General features: G+C 26.6%; 1 protein-coding gene across 1 annotated transcript in view; it reads left to right on the top strand.

Moving 5' to 3' along the window:
• The window catches only part of LOC101240608 (cilia- and flagella-associated protein 100), a 97,282-nt gene that overhangs the window by 61,646 nt on the left and 12,454 nt on the right, over positions 1-23,182 (top strand). The window contains exons 11-19 of the mRNA XM_065800879.1: positions 8,492-8,553; positions 11,073-11,101; positions 11,473-11,536; positions 11,616-11,767; positions 13,378-13,476; positions 13,571-13,607; positions 16,080-16,159; positions 16,302-16,398; positions 22,623-22,742. Coding sequence (XP_065656951.1) covers positions 8,492-8,553; positions 11,073-11,101; positions 11,473-11,536; positions 11,616-11,767; positions 13,378-13,476; positions 13,571-13,607; positions 16,080-16,159; positions 16,302-16,398; positions 22,623-22,742 — 740 coding nt within the window. The remainder of the gene's footprint in view (positions 1-8,491; positions 8,554-11,072; positions 11,102-11,472; positions 11,537-11,615; positions 11,768-13,377; positions 13,477-13,570; positions 13,608-16,079; positions 16,160-16,301; positions 16,399-22,622; positions 22,743-23,182) is intronic.

The raw sequence follows: 23,182 nt of genomic DNA, 5'->3' as shown, positions 1-23,182 counted from the left end.
AAGCAATGGGATATATATGATGCAAGATATTTCCCAGGTAATTGAAGCCCCCCTCTAGAGAGCAAATTTGTATACTCAACACAAATTTGTATACTCAAACACCTTCTCATGATTTAACAAAGCTTCACATTCAGAACAAACAAATTTTGTAGAGATTTTTTTCATAATAAATCCTGCAATGTAGGTTGCCACCTCCTTGCTGTCATTGTCTAAATCAATCTCTTCAAAATCATTTTCAAAATCAATTTCACATGAAAGATCTGGACTTGTCTCTGGTTTAAGATTTAAATCCCAGTAATTTATATCTTCTTTCATTAGAGATTTAATTTGAAGTATTTTCTCAGAAGATTCAACTTCACGTAAACCAACAAGAAAACGACCTCCACTCATTTGTCTATATTTTGAAAATCGACGTTCTAGAGGGTCACTTTGGAAACGACTTGTTAAAATGTAAGTATAACCTTCATTGAGTAAATCATCACACAAATCAGCAGAAGTTTTTAATGTTTTTATCATAGCATTTGCTGTTTGCTTGCTAGGAGTAAACTTTCCACACTCCTTTAACTGTTTTATTTGCCATTCATTAATCCACTTCGTAACCAACGTAAGAATTCAGGTTTTTTATCTTCCCTCACAACTGCATAACCAATATAGTTATTTGAATATTTTGACTTTGAATTCGATATTAACCACCAACTATTAATAAGGCGTAAAAATTCAGCTGCAGATAAATCTTGTGGAAAATAACTTTTAATGGCAGCTGACGTTGTTTCATGAAAAACATTCAAAGCAAGAGGAACACTTTGCTTATCATTTCCTGGATGTAAAGTTTGAAATGTGAGTTTATGTGCCTTACGTAAATTAGCACTAAAATTTTCATCTTTTTCGTAAGTTTTATGGAGAAGATGCCAAGATATTTCGCCAGCAGTAACTGAAATAGGATCATAAAGTCCATCGAAATGGAAAACAGGGAATATAAATCACTTAGATTTAAGTAGACTATTTCGAATATTTTTTAAGAGATAAACACTATCATACATAAGGTAAATTTTTTGTTCTTCGTACACAATAAAATGATCTTCTTCAGATTTACCAGTTCCGAAGCATTTAATCGACTGTCCATATCCTGATACATATGTCGAATGATTGTCTGCAACTATTGAACCTACATTAAATCCTGCTAATTTCAAAACAGACAAACTTTCTTTAATTTCAAGGAAAACTGTATCTCCATTTATTTTTGTTTGTGGACAAGACTTTATGACATAAGAGATAGATTTTTTTAAACTCACAACCATAAAAACAAGGATACTTTTGAAAAAGTTACCATTTTTATCCAAACCAACATATTTACCGCTACTATACTCACTACATTTCTGTAAATACATTTCATTTTTCTTGTAATTGAATGTATGCATGCTTTGAAGTATAGCGTTGTAATAATGAAAAACGAAGAACTTCAGATGAATATGGTTTCCTGCCTTTTGGTTTATAATATTGGATACTATGAATTTCAAAATACGCATATATGATGCAAGGTTTTCTAATATGCTAATATTTTTAAGTAAATATTGTTTTGCTTAAACCACTTCGGAAGAGGAATTTGACATCTATTGTGATGCAACTTTACATGCAAAGTAGAATCGACTTGTATTGATTCAATACAGGGAGCATTATCAATAGATACCACATTAAAAATACGATAATATAAAACATGGGAGTCATTTTTTTGAAAAATAAAGCCAACAGGACTTGAAGATGAATTTAACATTTCTAGGTCTTTGATAGAATCTTTTTCCATAAAAATATCTGATTCATCTTGAATGCTTGTGACACATCTAGTTGGAGATTTTCTTGATGGACCTGGAATAGATAATAACAGAGAAGGTGGAATTTTTTTTATTGCATCATTTAAATAAATAGTTGGTATCGGATGAAGATCATAAATAAAAGTCATTCTAACACCGTGCTTTAGAAATTTTGGATCAAAGTGTGCACTACAAACACCTGAATGTTCTGTAGGAAACCAATTTTTTCTATTAACAAACTTAATCCATTTTTTTCTTAACTCAGGTCTTTTAAGAGCATCAGGAAACGCACAAACACTATTTTCTTTGTTATAAACTGTTGTTTCTGAAGTCAATTTTAGAGTATTCACATTTGTATTTGATGATTTACTTTTGTATCCACTGCAACAGTATATCACTGCACACTTGTTTGGCATTGTATTAAGAATTCTAGGTTTGAAAATAAAAGTAATTTTTATATTTTTGAAGCACAATAAAAATAATCATATTTCAAAAGCGACAAGCTGTTATAAATGTGTCTAATTTAAATATTGTATTTATATTGTTACTTAATTAAAATCTTATTTAAAACATCAAAATTAATAAGTTCCTCATAACTAAACTTATAATAAAATTCATAAATATATATAATTAAAAAATATTATATATAACAAGAAAAACAAAGCCTTCTGTTTAAAGATATCGTTTATTACAGCAAATAAAACTGGCCTCCTAATTTTTTCCGTGAAAACCAACAAACCCGACCGTGTATTTATAGTAGGCCATGACTGACCATACCTGTTTAAATATACTTTTTTATTTTATTTGGAATAAACGAATATACTACTTTATATTTAAGAACTATATGATTATTTACCTTTAACATTTTGTTAACATAGTTACCAACAAAACTTTTCCCATGGTATGCTTGTCTTAGCACTCCTAACAAATTAAATACCTCGTCAAGTTAATTTACTAGTGTACCAAATGACATCTTTACATGGTCAGTTTCTTTAATTATTTTCAGTTATGAGATCTATAAATATAAATACAAAATACCAAAACATAAAATATTAGAAATAACATATCTATTACGATCCAAACAAGAGGTATTATTTATGATTTATATTTTTAGTTTGGTTTGGTTTTATGCATGGTTCAAATACTAACTTCATATATTCTTCATTTTCAGGGTGAGATAATATGTGAGTTTCAAGTGCTTCTGTTATGATACGTGTTTTATCTTCAAGATCCTGAATACTTATTTAAGGTTGTTTTATTTGACGTTGCTTCTCAATATATTTGTTAAACTCTTCACAGTCAAATGTTTGGTTGTTTACTGCCAAATGTTTGCAACATTTTTATTTAATAACATGAAGTACAACAGCATTAATATCCTTTGTGATAACACTTTTTGAATTTAATGCAAATATATCTGAAAGACTTATTTGTGATGATGATGTTGACAAGGTTGAGGAAATTGGTATTAGAGTCTGGTTAATATTTTGATGATTCATGTGTTCTGACAGTTGTGGCTCTTTAAATAATTTACCACAACATTGCTTACACTCTTCTGGAATATTATTTATCATTTCATTAACATTGCAAGAGGTGGTTAACCCATCAATTGAAATTGATAATGATAATGAGCATTTAGGGCATTTTTTTTTAGATAATAGTTTATTATTGATAAGTGGTAATATACATGGTGCACAAAACAAATGCCGACAGTTTATAAAATAAGTGGTTTATACATAACACCATTACAAATATAACAGTCACAAAGATGTACATGTAGACAAGGGCCTTCCCTTTACAGTTTTCTTTGGTTTCCTTCCTTTATTTACTTTGAAGCAAACACATTCACATTTCTTGCAATTGCTAATCCAGGTTCTTAATTTAAGATTAGTATTTGAACCTTTTTTTATGTTTCTTATTATTGAATAGCATCTGTAAAACATCTTATGTGGGTGCATCTTTGGGTCGTCCTTGTCGAATCGTATAAAATAATGCAATTCTATTCTAATTTTTTTGTTAAAAGAACACTACGATTTCCAAGATTTTCTCATAATTTTTTTAGTTTTGTTATATGAGACTCATTTTTATATTTATTTATAGCCAAATAATAGGATTTTATGTACACTGTTTTTAAACTTAAAAAAGTAACTCAAGTCTAATTTTCTTTTTAATATAAAGATAAACTCTTCTAGTTTTAAAATATATTAGGTTTTAAAGCCTAAAAATTTACATAAGCGCAAAATTCCTGCGTATTTAAAGATGCTAAAATTTAAAGATTTAAATGTTGTGAAAAAATACATTCTCCATGGCCATATTTAAATCAATTTAAATAATGGGATATCAACTATACATCTTTATAGCAAAGCTATAAGCTACTTTTTTAGGATATGGTTAAAAAAGAATTACTAAATAAAAGCGAAGTAACCATATCTTTTTTTAATAAAAGTTGCGCATACGCAATATAAAATGCCGCGATTGTTCAATATTAAACCACCGTGAAATCAACAGCTTAAAATGCAAACCCATAATTAATATAAAAATATATATACATTTTATAAAAGCTACATTTTTAAGGTACAAAATGGTGTGATTAAATGTCATGTTTGAATTTTTTTTATACTTTTCTCCATTATATAGCCAGGGTTGCCAGATTTTTTTCGGTATGTGGTAGCCATATATACATAATAAAGTGCTTTACTAGGCTACAAGTAAAAGAGCCTTTCATCAGAAATACCAGAGTTTAGTGCATGCGTATAAGAGATATTGCGTTTTTATGAATTTTTTGGACCCAAAAAAAATTGTTAACGCATTAACTTATGCATTTCAAAGAACTTAGTTCGTCGTAGAACTTTTTTCAAAGTTTATAAAAGGCATCTTATGTTATTTATTTGTTTACTGGTTTTTAATAGATTAAAAATGACATAGTTTGTGTAAATTTAAAGTATTTAAAAGAAAAGTAAAATATTTCGATTGGGGCTAAAAGTTGTGATCATTTAAGTGAAAGCGACTTTGATAAAAACATTAAAGCTACCATATTTTAACGGAAACTAACGTGCCATTGTTGTTAAACTTTCTCATAGAGGTGTGGTTTTGAAAATAATAGTTTAAATTATAAAACGAAATCCTTTTTATAGATATTTGTTCCAAATAATAAATAGTAGTTTTTTGAGATTAATAAATATATAAATAAAACTTATTTTTATTAATATAATATTACTTTTATTAATATAATATTACTTCTTTTTTTTCTAACAAAAAACAAACAAGAACTTAAAAATGATAGATTACGCATTGCATTTTTCAAGTAATTAAAAAGTAATAAACAATTTTCTGGTTTAAAAAGCAACCGCAGCTACTTAATAAAATATTTTAATTATACAACAGATATTATTCAATACTTTTTATCTTGTAAACACTATTTAATGATTTAAATTGCGGAAATTGCATTCTTAAATGCAAATACCAAGCATTCTTTGTAAACTTTGCAAGTCTTGCCAACTGATAAACAACTCTACTCTGAAAGCAATAAAAATATTCTCATCATAACCTATAAACAATTACATTCTGGGTTTATGGTAATACTCTCGCCAGCCTACAGGGTCGTACCAATGAGGTGGTGGAGGTGGGTGCTGAAATCCAAAACTGAAATTTGAGGGATAGGACTTATTGATTACTCATTTATTATTTTTAAATGAACGAAAAAAGTTGTAAGTAAAAACTAGTAAAAAGTAGTAGAATACCAAATGTTTCTACTGTATTGTTTCTATATTTCATATTTTAGAGTATTTTTTGCCATACTATATTTTGCTTTATTTTTTCGGTTATTATTTCTTTTTATTTTATGAGTGTATTTTCGGATTTTTGGGTGGTTATAAATTGTTAGGAGGGGTCAGTGTTTGGGGGGAAAAAGCGTAGATTGGGTGGAAAGTAATTAATTGAAATTGATGAGATTTTTGTTAAAAATTGGAGATTAACTCCACCCTTGCAATAAGCCAGGGAAGAGAACTCATGATGTGCTACTATTATTTCACACTACCTATAGAACGCAGCACATAAGAAAATAGATAAAATAGACTGTAAATAAACATACTAAATTTAATTTAATTGTTTAAATAGCATCTTTTTTACATTCCGTGTCGATTGGGTGTTTTTAAACAGTTGCAGCAACCTCATGGGTATTTATCTCCAAGTTGGGGAAAAATACAAATATTCAAGTTTAGTTTAAAACAATTTATTTTAATAACAATTTTATTTGACTAGAATTTTCTTTGAACTAAAAAGTTAGTTGGGTAACTTTAGTTAACTAAAAAGTTAGTCGACTAATTTTAGTTAATTAAAAAGTTAATCCACTAATTTTAGTTAGACTAAAACTAACCTTAACTCCCACCCCTAATCTGGATTTAAGCAATGTTTCAAAACTTAAATTGCTGGTATAATGTTAACAGTTTATATGTTTACATCAATTTAGGTAAATAATGTTTGCTTAAATTGTTGTTTATAATGTTTAGATTGCTGGATAATGTTATACTTTTTTACTAAAATAAATGTTGGTGTTTTATATTTTTACATGTAGACCTAAACTAATATTACATATTATTAAATTGAAAAGTTGAATCTTAAATTAATTATAACAAGTTTAAATTAAAAAAAAAATATTTTCAACTTGATATAATATGTAATATAATATAAAAAATATGTAATGGATTTATATGCAAACTCATTATTATTATGGTTTGATTTTTCTATTTACTTTGTGATTTTAATCATTATTATTAACAGTTTGTTTTTCTTAATTATTTTCTGATCCCATCCTTTATAATTTCAAACTTTAGAAATAAATTTAAATATTTGCTGCTTCTTTTTTTAATCAATCTTATCATGCAACTTTTCACACGTTCATAATCCTTAGATTTCCTTTTAGTTTTATTGATTTATCTTGACAAAGATTTTATTGAGTGGAAAAAAAAAGTAAGGAATTCATATTCAAAAGTAATAAATATAACTTTCCAACTTTTTTTGTCGCAAAATTACATTTTCTTGATTTTACAAAGTGATGAGTAAAATCCATGTTGGATCAAAATTAATGGGTATTAACCAAGAAGTTTACCTCAGTGAGTGTATCATGGTTCAAATATACATAGAAAAATTATTGAAAATATTTTTTTATGCTTTCTCAACCTGCACTATTATGTGTATTGTATCCCTTTTTGCCTAGTACAGTAGATTATCTTTACTCAGTACAGTAGATTGTTTTTGCTCAGTACATATTGTCTTTACTCATGGGTTTAGTTTGGGTTTAGTTGCTTCTTTAGTAGGAACTATGCAACTCTTTCTTATATTTCTGAGGTACAGGTAAAAAAATCAGTTTATTTGTTCTGAGGATGTCTGTAGTAAGGTTTCTTGAACTCTGTGATAGCTCTCAAGGAGGCTAGGAGACCTTTTTTCCAAGACTGTATTTCCTTTCACAATATTTCTGTTCGAATTGACCAATCTCTTTTTCTTTATTTATCTGCAAATATTTTTGTCATTATTAACTTAAATGCTCATCACTAAATTATTTGGCTCTAATATCACTGGCACTGAGGCTCAAATTTTTTGTCATCAATCTCTTACAGTTAAAATTCTGACTTACAAATAATTAATTTGTAGCTAATAGATAATTAATCTGTGACGAGCAGATAGTTAATTTGTGACAAACAAATAGTTAACTTGTGAATAACAAGTTCTCCTTTAGATGATTGAGAACATGCTATGATCACACTAAAACTTGTACTTTTTATGTATCAGGTTCACTCTATCGTCACACTGGAATTCTTTTCATGCTTTTCTTCAGGTTCTTGGGTAGATGTCTTGTTGTTTTCAAGTTAAGTCTCACTCTACCCCATGATTTTTTTTTCTTGTGCAGTCGCTAATTCTAATAACATTTTTTTTTATTTTTTTTTTTTACCAGACCTTCTGAGAACAAGTTTCTTAATCATTGCAAGAAATTGATGCAAAAAAATACTTTTTAACATGATGGTCTATTACTTAAAAGTTTAAACTTAAGAGACTTTTCAAAATTTTCAATAGTTTCATTAACAGTTATTTAGCATGAATTTAGCATGTTTATTTAGTATGAATTTGTTTATTATATCATCAAACTCAAATAGCTGTTAATAGCAATCTGTGAATTTTGTATAAATAAATAAATTGTAAATAATTCCTTACACTCAATAGATTTCCTGTATTGGCCTAATATTGTAAAAAAGTTTTTTTTTGTTAAATATAAATTCAAAATTTTAAATCAGATTATAGTTTATACTAAAATATATTGTTTGTACTAAAGTAAAAACCGTCAACATTTTTGTAAAGTGAGTTTTGTTGCAAGTTGCACTGACTTTTATAATACAGATAGCTATCATACAAATATTATATATTAACTCAAACAAATTTTACTGTTAATGTTTGTTAAGGTCTGTTTCAGAAAAACTTAATGAAAAATAAAGTGCAAAAATTATAAAATAAGTAAAGTAAAAAAAAAAAAGATGTATCTCTGTATTTTTTGTAGATGTATCTTTGTGTTTTTTGTTTTGATGTATCTCTGTGTTTTTTGTTTTGTTTTGTTTTAAATTTTAAAAAATTGTGCACATCATTTAACATTGTTTGTTATTGATAAATGTGTATAAAATGTTTTTATAATTATTTAGAAACTGAATCATCATCAACATCACAGCAATTGTCAAATAAGTCTAAAACAATCAAAAATAAGGTTTACATATTTACTTTTTTATAACTTTGTTTCCTAATAGTTTTTACTAATGTTTTAAGTGAATTCAAGGGGCATCCACAAATTATATCACACAGTAAGAAAGGTAAGGGTAGATGTACATACATCTCAGTTGATGAATGTACACTAAACTGCGGCTATTCCAATTTAATTTAAATTGAAATTGACTTTTTAAATTGACTTACATTTTGTTGGAATTGACTTTTTAAACTGACCTAAATTTTAGTAAACTAATGAAGGCTTCATTGCACTTAAGTCTTTATCAGTTGTGATAAAGTTGTGATAGATATGTGAGTAGATAGTGACGCCCACGACACTACCCTAACTTATTACTAATGAAGTTTTTTATTTTCATCAGTAATTAAATATCTTTGAAGACTATTTGTCTATTAAGTCATTGTTAATTTGTACAACTTTATATGTAATTATAGTAGCCCAGAAAATAAAGTATGTACACTCCACTAACTCTATACCTACTTAAGTCACACTGCGACTACTGCTATATAATTCATTTTATGTAGGGATCGATGCACTTATTCTGTAAAATTTTGAAAAATATAAGCAATTAAAAAAATAAAAATATAAAAAAAATTAAAAAAATAAAAATGTATATATAAAAAATAAACACTAAATAAAAATTGGAGCCACTCCTTAGTTAGCCACGCCTCCTAACTAGAACTTTTAATTGTCATTGGCTCTACCTCAGTTCATAAATATTTTTAAAAATTTTTAATTTTCAAATTTTTTTGCACACAAATAATATTTTTACTGAAGGCTTATTATTTGTAGGGACCTACAAATAATGACTTTCAAAGTAATAATAAATAATAACAATTAAAATTTATATGTATTAAAATGTCATGTCATAATTAATACATTTTATTCACTAATATTATCAACAACAAAAAAAGTTTTTTAAAAGTATATTATGTTGGGTCTCAAAAGAAGCCAATTTATAAAAATTTTAAATATAATCATCATTTTTCAAAAAAACTTCAAATTGCACGGCAAAAAGCAATTACAATTTTTAACTAAAAATAAAAGTATATACTTTTTATTTTCTCAATGTTTTTTGTAAAATGATGATAATTTTTGATATTTTTATATAGTTTTGTTACTTTGGAGATCTAACATGATCTACTTTTAAAGAACTTTTTTTTTTTTGATAATATTAGGGGCCTGTCAGATGTTTAAGGGGTTTGAGGGACCCCTGAAAATATTTTTTTCTAAAATTTTCAAAACCAGTATTATTTTATTATATAGAACACATTTAGAGGGTAAGAGCAGGCGTTTTTAAAAAAAGTTATTTTATGTGACGCTCTGTATACTTGGGTGTATCCAAGTAGGGTTCACCTTATTATTCACCTTTATATGTATGTAGAGTATATAGACCATTAGAACATGCATATGTTATTTTGTTTTGACAACTTGGCCATAACTCCTTGCATATATATTAAATTAGCGCATTTAAAAAATGTGCTAAATGAACAAATATAAACTTAAACTAAAATAAAAAAAAACAACTATAAACTGCAAAGAAAAATAAAATTAAAATTAAAAGCACAAAACTAAACTAAGAAAATAAAATCTTAAGAAATGATAAAATTAATAAAAAATAAATCAGAAAAAACAAAAGCATAAAATTAATATATGTTTTTATTTTAATTTGAAAGTGTTCACTACAAAGAATTAAAAAAAAACCCAAGTTTCAAAGTTATTAAATCCAAGCTTAATTACTTCGAAACTTAATTATTTAAAAATTTGAATCTTTGATACTTTCTTATGTCTACAAAGTGAATGAAACATAATAAAAAAATTATCCGTTAATAGGATTTGAGCCCTTGTCCAATGCTGATATAACAGTCCCGCCTCATAAATAACACATTTGCTTAATCTATGCGCTACGTCAACTTGGCAATATAGGAAAAATTATTAGCTTTAAACTATTAAAACGCTCTTAAATTAATCAAATTTTAACTAATAATTGAGACACTTCTAAGTTAAAAAATATATCGTTTTATGATTTTATTTTCTCTAGTTTATCCTTTATATATTTTAGCATTCATTAAGTTTCTCTTTTCAGTTTATGATTTGTTTATTTTTAATTTTCTCTTTAAATTAGTTTTGTTTTTTTAACACATTTTTTTTATATACAAACTATCAATATATCCAAAAACTGTGGCCAAGTTGTCAAAAAGAGAATATTCTATGCGTGGACCAATAACCACACATATCTCCCAAAAAGGCTTGATATATATGTTATATATATATATATGTATATATATATATATATATATATATATATATATATATATATATATATATATATATATATATATATATATTTAAATACATATATATATATAAATATATATATATATATATATATACATATATATATATATATTTATATATTTATATATATATATATATATGTATGCATGCATGTATGTATGTGTGTTTTTTTTTATATAACTTTTATTTGACATATTTGAAATCAGAGATCAAGCTCTCCTTCTTCATTTACAAGGTATTTATCTTTTTTGTTTTGCTTTTTCATATATTTCTCATTTATATATTATTATTATAAATTTGATTTTTTCTGACTTTATATATAATTAGTTTTTTTATGTTTGTTTTGTACTGTTTATATATTATATTTCATATATTCTTTTTATTTTTAACTTGTTTTTTATTATTTTAATGCTGCAATGCTTAATTTGCAAACAAAAAAGACCAAAAAATAGACACAGTACTACCACATGTAGTGGTATTTGGTTAGAAGATAAGGATTCTAACCATTTCATTATTGTATATACTTGTGTGTTTTGTGTGTAACAAGAAATGTATATACTTTTCTTAAGTATCAATAATATATTTCTTAAGTATATTTTGTTTCAGTAAATCAATTGATAGTGAAAGCAATTTAACAAACTCAACAGAGAGTGATGAAAGTTCTGATGAGGTAATAAATTTAAAACATTAATAATAAGTAATGTAATAATCACAATTAATACAATTGGTTATTTTATTTGTTAATTTAGGAAGATTTGCTTTACTTTACAAGTCCTTTTCAGTTGCTAGAAATTTTTTCTGAACTGGAAGAGCACAACTTATCACTAATCCTTAACAGTCAGGACACTGAGGAAGCACTTGATGAAATGAAAAAAACCATCATTCATGTAAAAGAAAAAATGTGAGATTTTTTATAGTACGCTGTTTCTGAATTTACATTACAATTTTTTTATTTGTTTAGGGTTCTAATTAGTAATTGACCAAGCATGAAGTTTGACCAGGGTTGGGGCCAGGTTTGATAAAAATAGACAGGGCCTGGTGTGACTGAAGTTAGTGAAGCATTGATACATCCTAAAGTATATTTTTTATTCAAAATTTGTTATATTTTTTATATACATGCTTGTTTATTTATACATAAACATCATGATTTACATGATTATCATAATAATTATTATTATCATTATCAGCTTTATCATCATCATCATCATCATCATCATCATCATCATCATCATCATCATCATCATCATCATCATCAAGTTTTAATCTTCGCCTTTTATGCTGTTTCTCTAATATAAACAATCTTGAGTATTTTCTTATCTTAAATAAAGCTTGTTCATACCATATGTAATATACTCCCTAAAAGTTTTCTTACTTCCGCCATTTTTTTCCGGAAGCTGCTACCCACTCTAAGTGCTGATACCCAAACCACTTAAATCTTTTTTGACAAACTTCGTTTTATACATTGCTTTTTCTAATTTCTGTTTAAGATTATGGCTACTTATTTTGTTTTGTTAGAGTCACACTACAAATTCATCTGATCATCATCTTTTCTTTTAGTAAATACTACTGCATATAAATACTAAATTTTATATAAATATGTAATGATATTGTATGTCAGCATCTAAATAAGTAGCAAACATATATGTTTATACCCATATATATCCTTATTATTGATGCATAAATGTGCCTCTAACTTAACCTCCTGGATTTTATTTCTTCTTGTCAGTATTAAGTCAAGCCTCATTCTATTCCACATTTGCTAAGCTCTGTTATTCTTAGTTTACTAAATCTTGTATCTTATCTCAGATGTTAGGCTCTAGAGACTTTTTAAAATTCTTTAATAGTGTCATTAGGTAAAGTAAGTCTAACATTCCATCACTAATTTATGGCTATGATCTCATTACTTCTCCCCAAAATAAAGCACAATTATTTGCAAAGAACTTTTTCTCTAATTTGACTCTTAAACATAATGGTCATACTCTTCTTGCTAAATTATAGTTAAACAGATTAACCTATTGTTAAATTATATTAGATTGTTAATTTGAACTATTTTTAAACAAGAAATAAACATTTTCAGCTCTGCATTGTTTTCAGGCTTTGTTTAAAAGGAGTCTCTAGCCTAAATTTTTATATATTTCAGTAATATTCCCCAGTAATTTATTCCAGAATTACTATTTAATGTACTCTTTAAAGAAAACAAAACAATTAAAGTTCTTGTTAAATTTATAAAACAAATTATTAAATTTTATAAAAGAGTTTAAATTAACTTTATTATCAATAGCGTTTTTTTTAAAACATTAAACTAACCATGCATTGTAAATCATTTATCAAATTTTATGTATAAAAACTAAAATACATTTAAAATTAAATTATGTCTGATTTTTGAATCATTGCAACATAGTCTATGTGTATTGACTGTATTTTGAAGGTATATGTGGTAAGGGTTGGGGGGCTAAATATAAGACCATCGCACAAAGTTGAAGCTATTATTTGTTACTTTTTGAAATGTAGGAATAAAGAAACAGAAGCTCTAAAGTTACAAGTTGATGCTTTGAAAGAGACAATACAAAAAGAAAAGAAAAAAGGCTCTGATTTTGAAATGAAGTCACGGTATTCATTTTTTTATTTATTTAGTAATTTTTATTTGAAGCAAAAAAAGTTATTTTTTCTTATTTTGTACAAATTTTTTAAATTTACTTTATAGCATGTTTTCTTATGGAGAGTTTAAGGCTGATGACCAGGTAGGTAAGAATTTTTATGCTTATTTTAAAAATTTAATGGACAATAAAATTTGTATAACACTTTCTTTATAAATGAAAGGTTGTAAGAAAAGTATTCAAATTGAGTGTATATATATATATATATATATATATATATATATATATATATATATATATATATATATATATATATATATATATATATATATATATATATATATATATATATATATATATATATATATATTATATATAATAAGTGATTCTTAAAATAACAATCAGTTTATATAAAGATTACTAATTTAATATGGCTTAAAAACTATCATTTTTTAACTAAAAAAAAAAAAATTTATATTTTCATAGTTTTTTTAAACAAACTTTTTTAATTTGTATTTCCATAAATTTTTATTACTATTTTTGAAATTTTTATGAAATTTCACTTTTTTTGAGACCCAACATGATATGCTTTTAAAGAACTTTTTTTTTTAAATATTAGAGACCCATCTGATGTTTAAGGGTCTTGAGCAACCCCTAAAGTTTTTTTTTATTCAAAAATTTTGTAAATTTAGTATTAATTTATTACATAGAACACATTTAGGGGATGGCAGCAGACAATTTCAAAAAAAGTTGTTTTTAGAATCACCCTAGTATATATATATATATATATATATATATATATATATATATATATATATATATATATATATATATATATATATATGTATATATATATATATATATATATATATATATATATGTATATATATATATATATATATATATATATATATATATATAAAAATATATATATATATATATATATATATATATATATATATATATATATATATATATATATACACGGGTGACAACTAAAAATTGTGCGCAAGTCATATTGAGTTATTTAACTTTGCCACTTCGTTACATTATCAAGTGGTGTATGATTCAAGTAATAAATTTACATTTTTTGATTGACAGTTGTCAATTTAGTTGTCATAAAATGTCGTCTTAAGTAAAGCTTCTTCGAGAACGTGTTGTACATTTTTATGAACGCCATAAAAGTGTTGGCAAAATGTTTACTGTAGAACATTTTTTGAAAGAAGGTATATCGAAAAGTACAATTTACAATATTTTAAAACGTGGTACTGTTGAAAGAAAGCAAGGATCCGGACGAAAGCCCACAATATTGACCAAAAAAATTTAAAGAAGTTAAAAACTTGATTTAACAACAAAGATGACATTAGCCAGCGCGATGCTGCTAGAATATTTCAGTGTTCCCAGCAGTACATCAGTAGGGCACTCAAAAAGCTTCAAGTTAAACCAAAGAAAAAGCAGAAATCGCCATCCTAGACTGAAAGTCAAATTACTAAAGTATAAAAAGATTGTTGTTATCTTGTGAGACATTTTGGTAACAAAAATTTCATTTTGGATGATGAAAGTTATTTTACTTTAAGTAAGCCCCAAATGCCTGGCAACAAAATTTATTACACAGATGACTCTTCTGTTACACCACCTGATGTTAAGTTCAAAATGCGAAGCAAATTCGATAAGAAAGTAATGTTATGTATTGTTGTCTCCGACAGAGGAATTTCAGAGCCATTTTTGAAGGAAAGTGGGCTAGCTGTCAATTAAGAAGTTTACAAAAACCAAAGCTTAACTAAAATTTTAATCCCATTTATTAATAAATATCATTCAGATGATAATTACATATTTTGGCCCGATAAAGCATTGTCACACTATGCGAAAAGTGTTACTGAGTTCCTCCAAAGCAAAAATATTCTTTTTGTACCAAAGAATGTTAACCCCACCAATCTTTCTCAATGTAGACCAATTGAAGATTTTTTTGGTGAACTAAGTTCTTTAGTGTACAAGGGTGGTTGGAAAGCTCAAAATATTTCACAACTCAAGTGTAGAATTAAAAAATCCTTGAAAGAAATGGACACAACTGGTGTACAAACAGCTTGCGCGAACATTTAAACAAAGTTGCGCAGAGTAGTGGATAAAGGACCCTTTGTGGAAAACCATTAATTTTATTGTATATTTTAAGTTGTCATCAATTATATATCAACCATATAAAATTGTTATGAATAAATTATTTCATCATTATTAACATTTCTTCTCAATCCAGATTTTTAGTTGTCACCTGTTTTATATATATATGTATATATATATATATATATATATATATATATATATATATATATATATATATATATATATATATATATATATATATATATATTAAAAGATTTTTATCATATTAATATTTTTATATTAAGTTTCATAAAAATATGAAATGTTATTATGAAACTTAATATAAAAATATTAATAATATGATAAATTTATGGAAACCTGTAATTTGTCCAAATCATACAAGTCATATAAAACAATTCATTTCCCGTGACTCTAATTAATTTAATAAACTCATTGTATGGCACAAGTTAATTTTTAATAAATGTTATAACAATTGTGTTATTGATAATTTTTTGCAAGGAAAAAATGCTTATTCAACTGGGTAAAAAAGTAGAAGAAGTTTATAAAAACTGTATTGGTGAAAATGAAGCTAACATTAGGTTTAATTTATTATATATTATTTTTATTTTTTGTATTTGGCATCTACTTACAATGTTATACTGTTATATAAGTAAATTTTAATTTTACACTATAAAAGCAGTTGTTATTATCTTTTTATTTTAAATTTTTTTGTTGTTTAAGTGCCCTTCAAATGCTGACCAGCATAGAAAATCGTCTTGAGGAGTTGTTTGAAACAATAGAAATAATGCCTGCTGAAAAAGTTGAAATAGCTGAAAAAGTAAGTGTTTTATATAATTTGCTAAAGATTGTTTAAAATGGCCATCTTGCACATTTAGTTTTTAATCTTAATCCATAAATCTAATAAATCTTTAACAGTATTTGTAATAATTTAAAAATAGACAATAGTTCTATTGGCCTAATGTTATGAAATTTATTTATAAATAATTAATAAACAGTAAGATATAAGTATGATTTACCCTACATTATAAGAACTTTATTTACAAAACTCCACCAATTCTATCTGGTTTTATAATAAAGTTTTTTTAATAAGTTAAGGTATTAGCAGTTTTTTTCCTTAAATTACGATTATATTAGTATGACAATAAAAAAATGTTTTTTTAAAAATACTTTTTGCTATATAATTGTTTTATTTCAATTAACTTTCATTAATTGTTGTTTTATAATTTCATCAAGTACTAAGATATTAATAATTAAAAAAATTTTTATTAACTTTTCCTAATTTATTTCTTAACTTTTCGTAGATTTTGCTGTATGCATAAATAATAGAAGAAAATTATACCATTAGATATACCTTCTTAATTTCTTAAAATTATGTTTCAATAAAAAATAACTTAATTCATATTAACTTATTTCCCATTCATAAATTACTTCTTTTTTTTTTAAACCTTTTTGATAATAGATCCTTTAGATCTATCTTTTTCTAATCTACTTCTTAGCTTGCTCCATGTAACTCCAAAAGTAGAAAAAAAAACTTGCATGATTTTTATTTTTAACATTTTTTTAAATGAGTTCCAACCCTCTCTAAAGTTTTATTGCAATAATTGCATTGACATTGTAATACATTTATTACACATTTTTGTCCAGACAAAACGGACACTGTAGTACATTTATTACACATTATCATTCAGACTTTTTGTAAATTTAGTTACATTATTTCATTCATCTGTTAGCTTTCGTTCTAATCCAAGAATCATAACTGTTTTACTTATTAAAACGTTGGATTTCCAAAAGTCCAAAATTTCCAAACAGTAAAATGCTTTAATTTTTAAATTCATTTTTACATAGGAAAATGATTGGAAGCTAAAGTGTTAAGTTAATAATTAAAAATGTGTTTAAACAGGTTAAACTGATGCCTTGGCACTGGTCCTAACAAAGGCATAAGTATTAGTATTGATAGTAGCAGTATGCAACCCATAATACAACTCATGATTAATATGCAATTAACAATAACAATTTAATTTAATATATTATATTAAATATATAATAAAGTATAAAAATTATAATATATAATCAATTTAGTTGTGTTTGCTTTTAGTGTAATCTTGGCTTTTAGTTAACAACTTATTAGCTTAAAAGTTACTTTTAATTTATGACTTTTAATTTATGACTTTTAGTTAATGACATAAAAAGACTTATTAAATTTAAAGTTACTCATAGATTCAACTATTTATATTAGGTCACTTATTCCTAGTCTATACTAGGCAAATATTACAAAAAAAACAAATCAAAATGTAAACAATTTTTAGTTAATAATTGCTATGGTATATAATCTGTCTATAACTCTGATATTGAATACTGAATTTACAGTTTTATTTCGAACTCCTATAATTCAAAAGATCATTTAAATTAATGAAATTCATCTCTCTCTTTATTGTTTAATATTTAGGCTTGAACTCCTATAATTCAAAAACTCTTGTAGTTCAAATATATTTTGAGAACCTTTGAGGGTTCAAAGTAGATGAGTTCAAATGCAGATAGTTGTTTGTTTTTTCTGCAATATTTATATATTTTTTAAAACTCTGATTAAATTAAAGAGAGCCACTTGTTCCCTCTTTAATTATAAATGGCTTTCAATAGTCACAGTAATTTAAACTTAAAATTATGATCATTTTTTTAAAAAGCGAAAAAACTCCAAAATACTTATATAGTTTGGTTATTTTACTAATTTTTTTTTACACACTTTGTATTACTAACTTTGTTTTACTAATACCATGTTCACACAAGCAATTTCATAATAAATATGAGTTTTTCTAATCATTTTATTAACTAATAAGTAATAAACAATAATGTTAATAAAAATATCTATGATAAAAATTTTATACTACTAATTATTATAATCATAATGATAATAACTGATTTATTTTTTTATTTTTTCATTCACTTCTAACGAGGCTGCTAGCAACCGCTATTAAGTTGGGATTTACAAGAAAAAAAGAATAGAGTTGTAGAGCAAAAAATAAGGTTGACAGAAGACTTAAAAAGTTGAAGGTTGTATGAGTCAGGAAAACAAGAAGATGGGAGAGAGTTCGAAAAGGTTTAAGTGCGGGGAAAAAAACTAGATGAATCAAAGTTTTTGGAGCATGCAGGGATAGATACAGTAAAAAAATAAGACTTGGATGAATGACGAGTCAAGCGAGAATGAGTTTTAGTTCATGAAACTAGAGATGATAGCTCCTTTGAGCAGTGACCATGATAGTATTTGTAGAAAAGAGAAAGAGATGCAACTTTATGATGATGGGAAAGAGGCTTAAGCTTAGAAGATAGAGCGGGTCCAACTATGTTTACAATGCAAAGAAAGAGCATTATTAAAAGAACCAGCCCAAATATGACTACAAAATAACGAATAAGAGATTTGTAGCGGTAGAGAATGGAATCTTGAGAGAGAAAATGGCGAGCACGATAATGAGAAGCAACCTTAGCAGATGCTAATTTACCAATTGATTATATATATGGTTTCCATGAAAGGTCAGTAGTAAATGATAATTCAAGGAGACGTAAAGAAGAGGACTCAGGGAGAGTGTTGCCATTCATTAATATAGGAATGTCTACAGTACTGTAATAGTTGTTTGTAGTAAATAACTGAGTTTTGTTGGAGTTAGAGTTTACAAGCCACTGCTAGCCCCAATCTGTTACAGAAGTGAGATCAGATTCAAGATTGGTTGTCTGTTCTAAGTGATCAAAAAGAGAAGACTTTTTGTCAAGACAGGAGTATAAAGTTGAGTCATCAGCAAAAAGAGCTACTTTAGATGTAAGGTTGTCAGGAAGATCATTAATGTAGATAAGAAAAAAAATAGGACCAAGGATAGAACTTTGAGTTACCCCAGAATTGCTAGAAATAAAGAAAAAGGCCTTCAAGGATGACTTTAATAAAGCAGTTAGAAAGAAACAATTTGATAACCTCAACAACCTTCCTAAATACACCATATGAAACAAGCTTATGGAGAAGACCAACATGCCAAGCTTTGTCAAAAGCCTTAGATATGCAAATAGCAATAGCCTTAGTCTCTCAGCCTCCATCTAATGCACAATAAAACCTTTTAGTCATCAGTCCCACGAATGAGAGATGGAATGTTAAACCAACAAAGTCTGGTGAATTTTGTGAGGTTAGATTCAACTGATGGAAGGTTGCTTCGCAGATCGCAAATATTAGTAAAAGATATTTTGAAACAGTTAGGTTGCGGGGATGGTTTTTTATGATTAATATTTTGATTAACTTTTGGCATAATTTAAGTTTAAAGAGAACTTGACTCATTCATAGATAGAGCACAGCCTCCCAAGCAATGAGCTATGCAAGTTGTAACATAGGGCTCCTTATGTGGTCTTGACAGTGCGCATCAAAAGCATTAACAGAGACACCATCCATGCGCAACATGGCACTGTTAATACTCTGATATTTTGCAACTGTTGATGGAATCAGCCTCTCTGAGAGCTACCACAGAGTTTAGGAAACCTTACTACCAGAGAGCCTCAGAACCATTAAATCGGGTTTAGAGCTGGACCATCATTAGGAGATAACAGGAAGAGTTGCATAGCCACTGTCTAGGAGGCACAAGCAAAACCCTATAAGAAAATTCAAGAAGATCCAGCATCCTAGGCAGGAAGCAATGTAACACAGGTTTACATCTATCCCAGCCTAATAGATGAAGAAGGAGTTTGAGGCTGGTTAACAGAATTATTCTGCTTATCACTAAAGTCTTTGCCTAGGAGGCCTTCTGCAAGACAGTAGCTGAATGCAGTTAATATCTGCCCAAGATTAGTGCAGAGACACCATCTCTAGCCTATACTCAACCAAGAGCCCCATGGCAGGGGATTTTCAAGTTGAAGTTTATTTCTTCTAGCCTTTGTCTAACAAACCACACTCTAAAAGGCAGCAGGGCATGGGGAAGGTGGTACGGGTATACATAATACCCATAGCAGGGTGATCACGATGATCCTGAACCTGACCTGACCTGGAGTAATTAAAAGGAGCCACTTCCTGCAAACAGCACCTTAAAACATCGGAAATGATATTTCGGAAATGCATTAGGAAAAATATTACACCTAACAAAATACTAGAGATAAGGGTGAGCGTAGATTTAGTACTTAAAGTGTCTACTTGGTTAATGAGCTCACACTTTATCAAAACAGATTTTAGCATTTAAACAGAACATTTAAACAGAACACATGAATACATTAAGTAACTTACGAGTGAGTAAAATCCACACCATAGGTTCAGACAAAACATAAAACATAGATATAAACATAAATAGACAGAACACAAACATACAGATAGCAACTTATGGGTGAGTCAACACCACGCCAGAGGTTCAGACAGAACACAAACATACAGATAATATGAGATAATTTACTAATATGATAATATTAGTAAGAGTAACGATAGTACTAAAATTAAGCTAAAACAATACTAACATTCTAATAACAATAACAACAAAAAACATCAACATCTACAATGATAACAGTACTAATATAAGAAAAAGCAATAAAAAAAATGTTTACAAGTTCTAGCACAGAATGGAATCAAGGTGCCCCACAACAGTTAATGATACAGAGATAATTAACAAATAAAACAACAGAAACTTTATTTCTTGTTTTTTTTGTCTTGAATAAATTCTTTAATTGCGTTGATAAAAAGTCCTTTTTCCTGTTTTCAGATATGTATACTTGATTTTAGAGGGAAGGTAATTCCATGATTTATATGATTGATACTTTATAAAATAAATGCTATACTTAGATATTTGCTTCAAATCACAAAGTTGCTGCATGATACTGATCTTAATTCAGAATGATTAATTGTTACAATAAATTTATAATAACTATTAAAACTTATTGATAAGTTATTATATAAACAAGATAAAAGGTACAGTTCATTAGGAATATTAAATCTTTAATCTTCAGTATTTTTGATAGACTTTAGATGATGTTTGAATCAACTTCATAAAAAACCTAGTTTGAATTGCTTTTTTCTTTTGATTTACATTGAAAATAGTTAAAACAGAGACTGTGTATTTTACATGGTGCCTGTTTTAACTATTTTATAAAAACAAAGAAATGTTCTGGAACATTTATTTGTTCTGGGTGTGGAAACAAGACAAAAGTTCCTCAAATGTTCCAAGAACATTTTTTTAAGTTGCATTCACGCCTATATTCGAAAGCATATTTGTCCATGTTCCATAGAATATTCCATCAAGTATCTCTTAATATGAGAGTATGAACAGCATATAACTTTGTTTTACAATTTTATTTTACTAATACCTTATTCACACCGAGCCTCCTTTTGCAAAACAAACTTTGTTTTACAAACTTTACAAATTTAATTAAATTATTAAAAACCATTGCAGAGGACACTTTTTCACCCAAGTAGATATTTCAATACATCACAGTAACAAAATTTTGAAATTAAAAAAAAAACTATTTAGTTTAATTTTTTTAAAAACCCTTGCTTTTTCTAACTTGTACTCACACAACAAAAATGATAATAGAATTAATTTAATTATAATTAATAATCAAAAAAAGTTATCAATACAAATTTTCATTGTGAATGATGTAAAATGTGAAAACTGTTTAATGAAGTTATTTTGTTTGAAAACTAAAATCTGTATGTATGTTTGCTAATGCACAGGTTTTTAAAAAGCATTGAAGTAAGCACCTTAAGCGTATTGTGAATCTTATTAGTCTCTGTGACTCATCTCATTTCTTAAGCATGAGTCTCATTACAAAGTTCATATACTTATAAACAATGTATATTTTACTCAAAAAATCCAGCTGTACTACTATAAGTTTTAAAGTAGGTCATTTAAGAATATACCTTGCATCTAAAATCTTACCTACCTGCTCTTTACAGATTATTACAGTTTTGCTTTTTTTTTTTTTTTTCCTGACTTGTACTTATATGTACGTATTGAAAATAACTAATTGTAGTAACATATAAAATTATTTTATCGTTTGCTATCTTATCTTACTTTATCTTACTGCTAATTTTAGATTAAAGACAAAGAACGACGTCTTCGTTTGCGTGAAGAAAAGTTACTTGAGCAAAAAAAAAATCAAGAAGAAAGAATAAGGAAAGCTATTGAAAGAGCAAAAGCTGAACCTAAAAAAAAGGTAAGAATATGTTGCATTTATTTTACAATATGTAAAAAATTACAGGATGTTACAAGTTGTGAAATTGTCTAGTTTGTGAAACAACTTTGCTTTAGTTGTGATAAAGTAATAAATTAAAAGTAAAAGTAAAAAAACGCAAAAAAAAACAACATCTTTTTTAATATAAAAAACATTTTGTATATAAAAATTTATTTCAAAATATTCATTTTGAAATAAATTTCATTTAGTTAACTAATTTTAAAAAGTATATTTTTGATGTAGTTTATTTCCATGTTATTTTATGTTATTTGCATGTTATGTTTAAATTTTTTATTAATAGCTTTTTTAATTGCATGACTTTAATTCATTTCAATATAAATTCTTTATTATAAATATATAATAACTCCCAAACGTTTTCTTGTTTCAAAAATTGTGCAAACTTGTTTAATAAACTGAGCAGT

Source organism: Hydra vulgaris, chromosome 07 (genome assembly GCF_038396675.1).
Source record: "Hydra vulgaris chromosome 07, alternate assembly HydraT2T_AEP".
NCBI classification, from domain to species: domain Eukaryota; kingdom Metazoa; phylum Cnidaria; class Hydrozoa; order Anthoathecata; family Hydridae; genus Hydra; species Hydra vulgaris.
The sequence above is the reverse complement of the archived record's forward strand: the minus strand, read 5'-3'. Positions and strand labels throughout refer to the sequence as shown.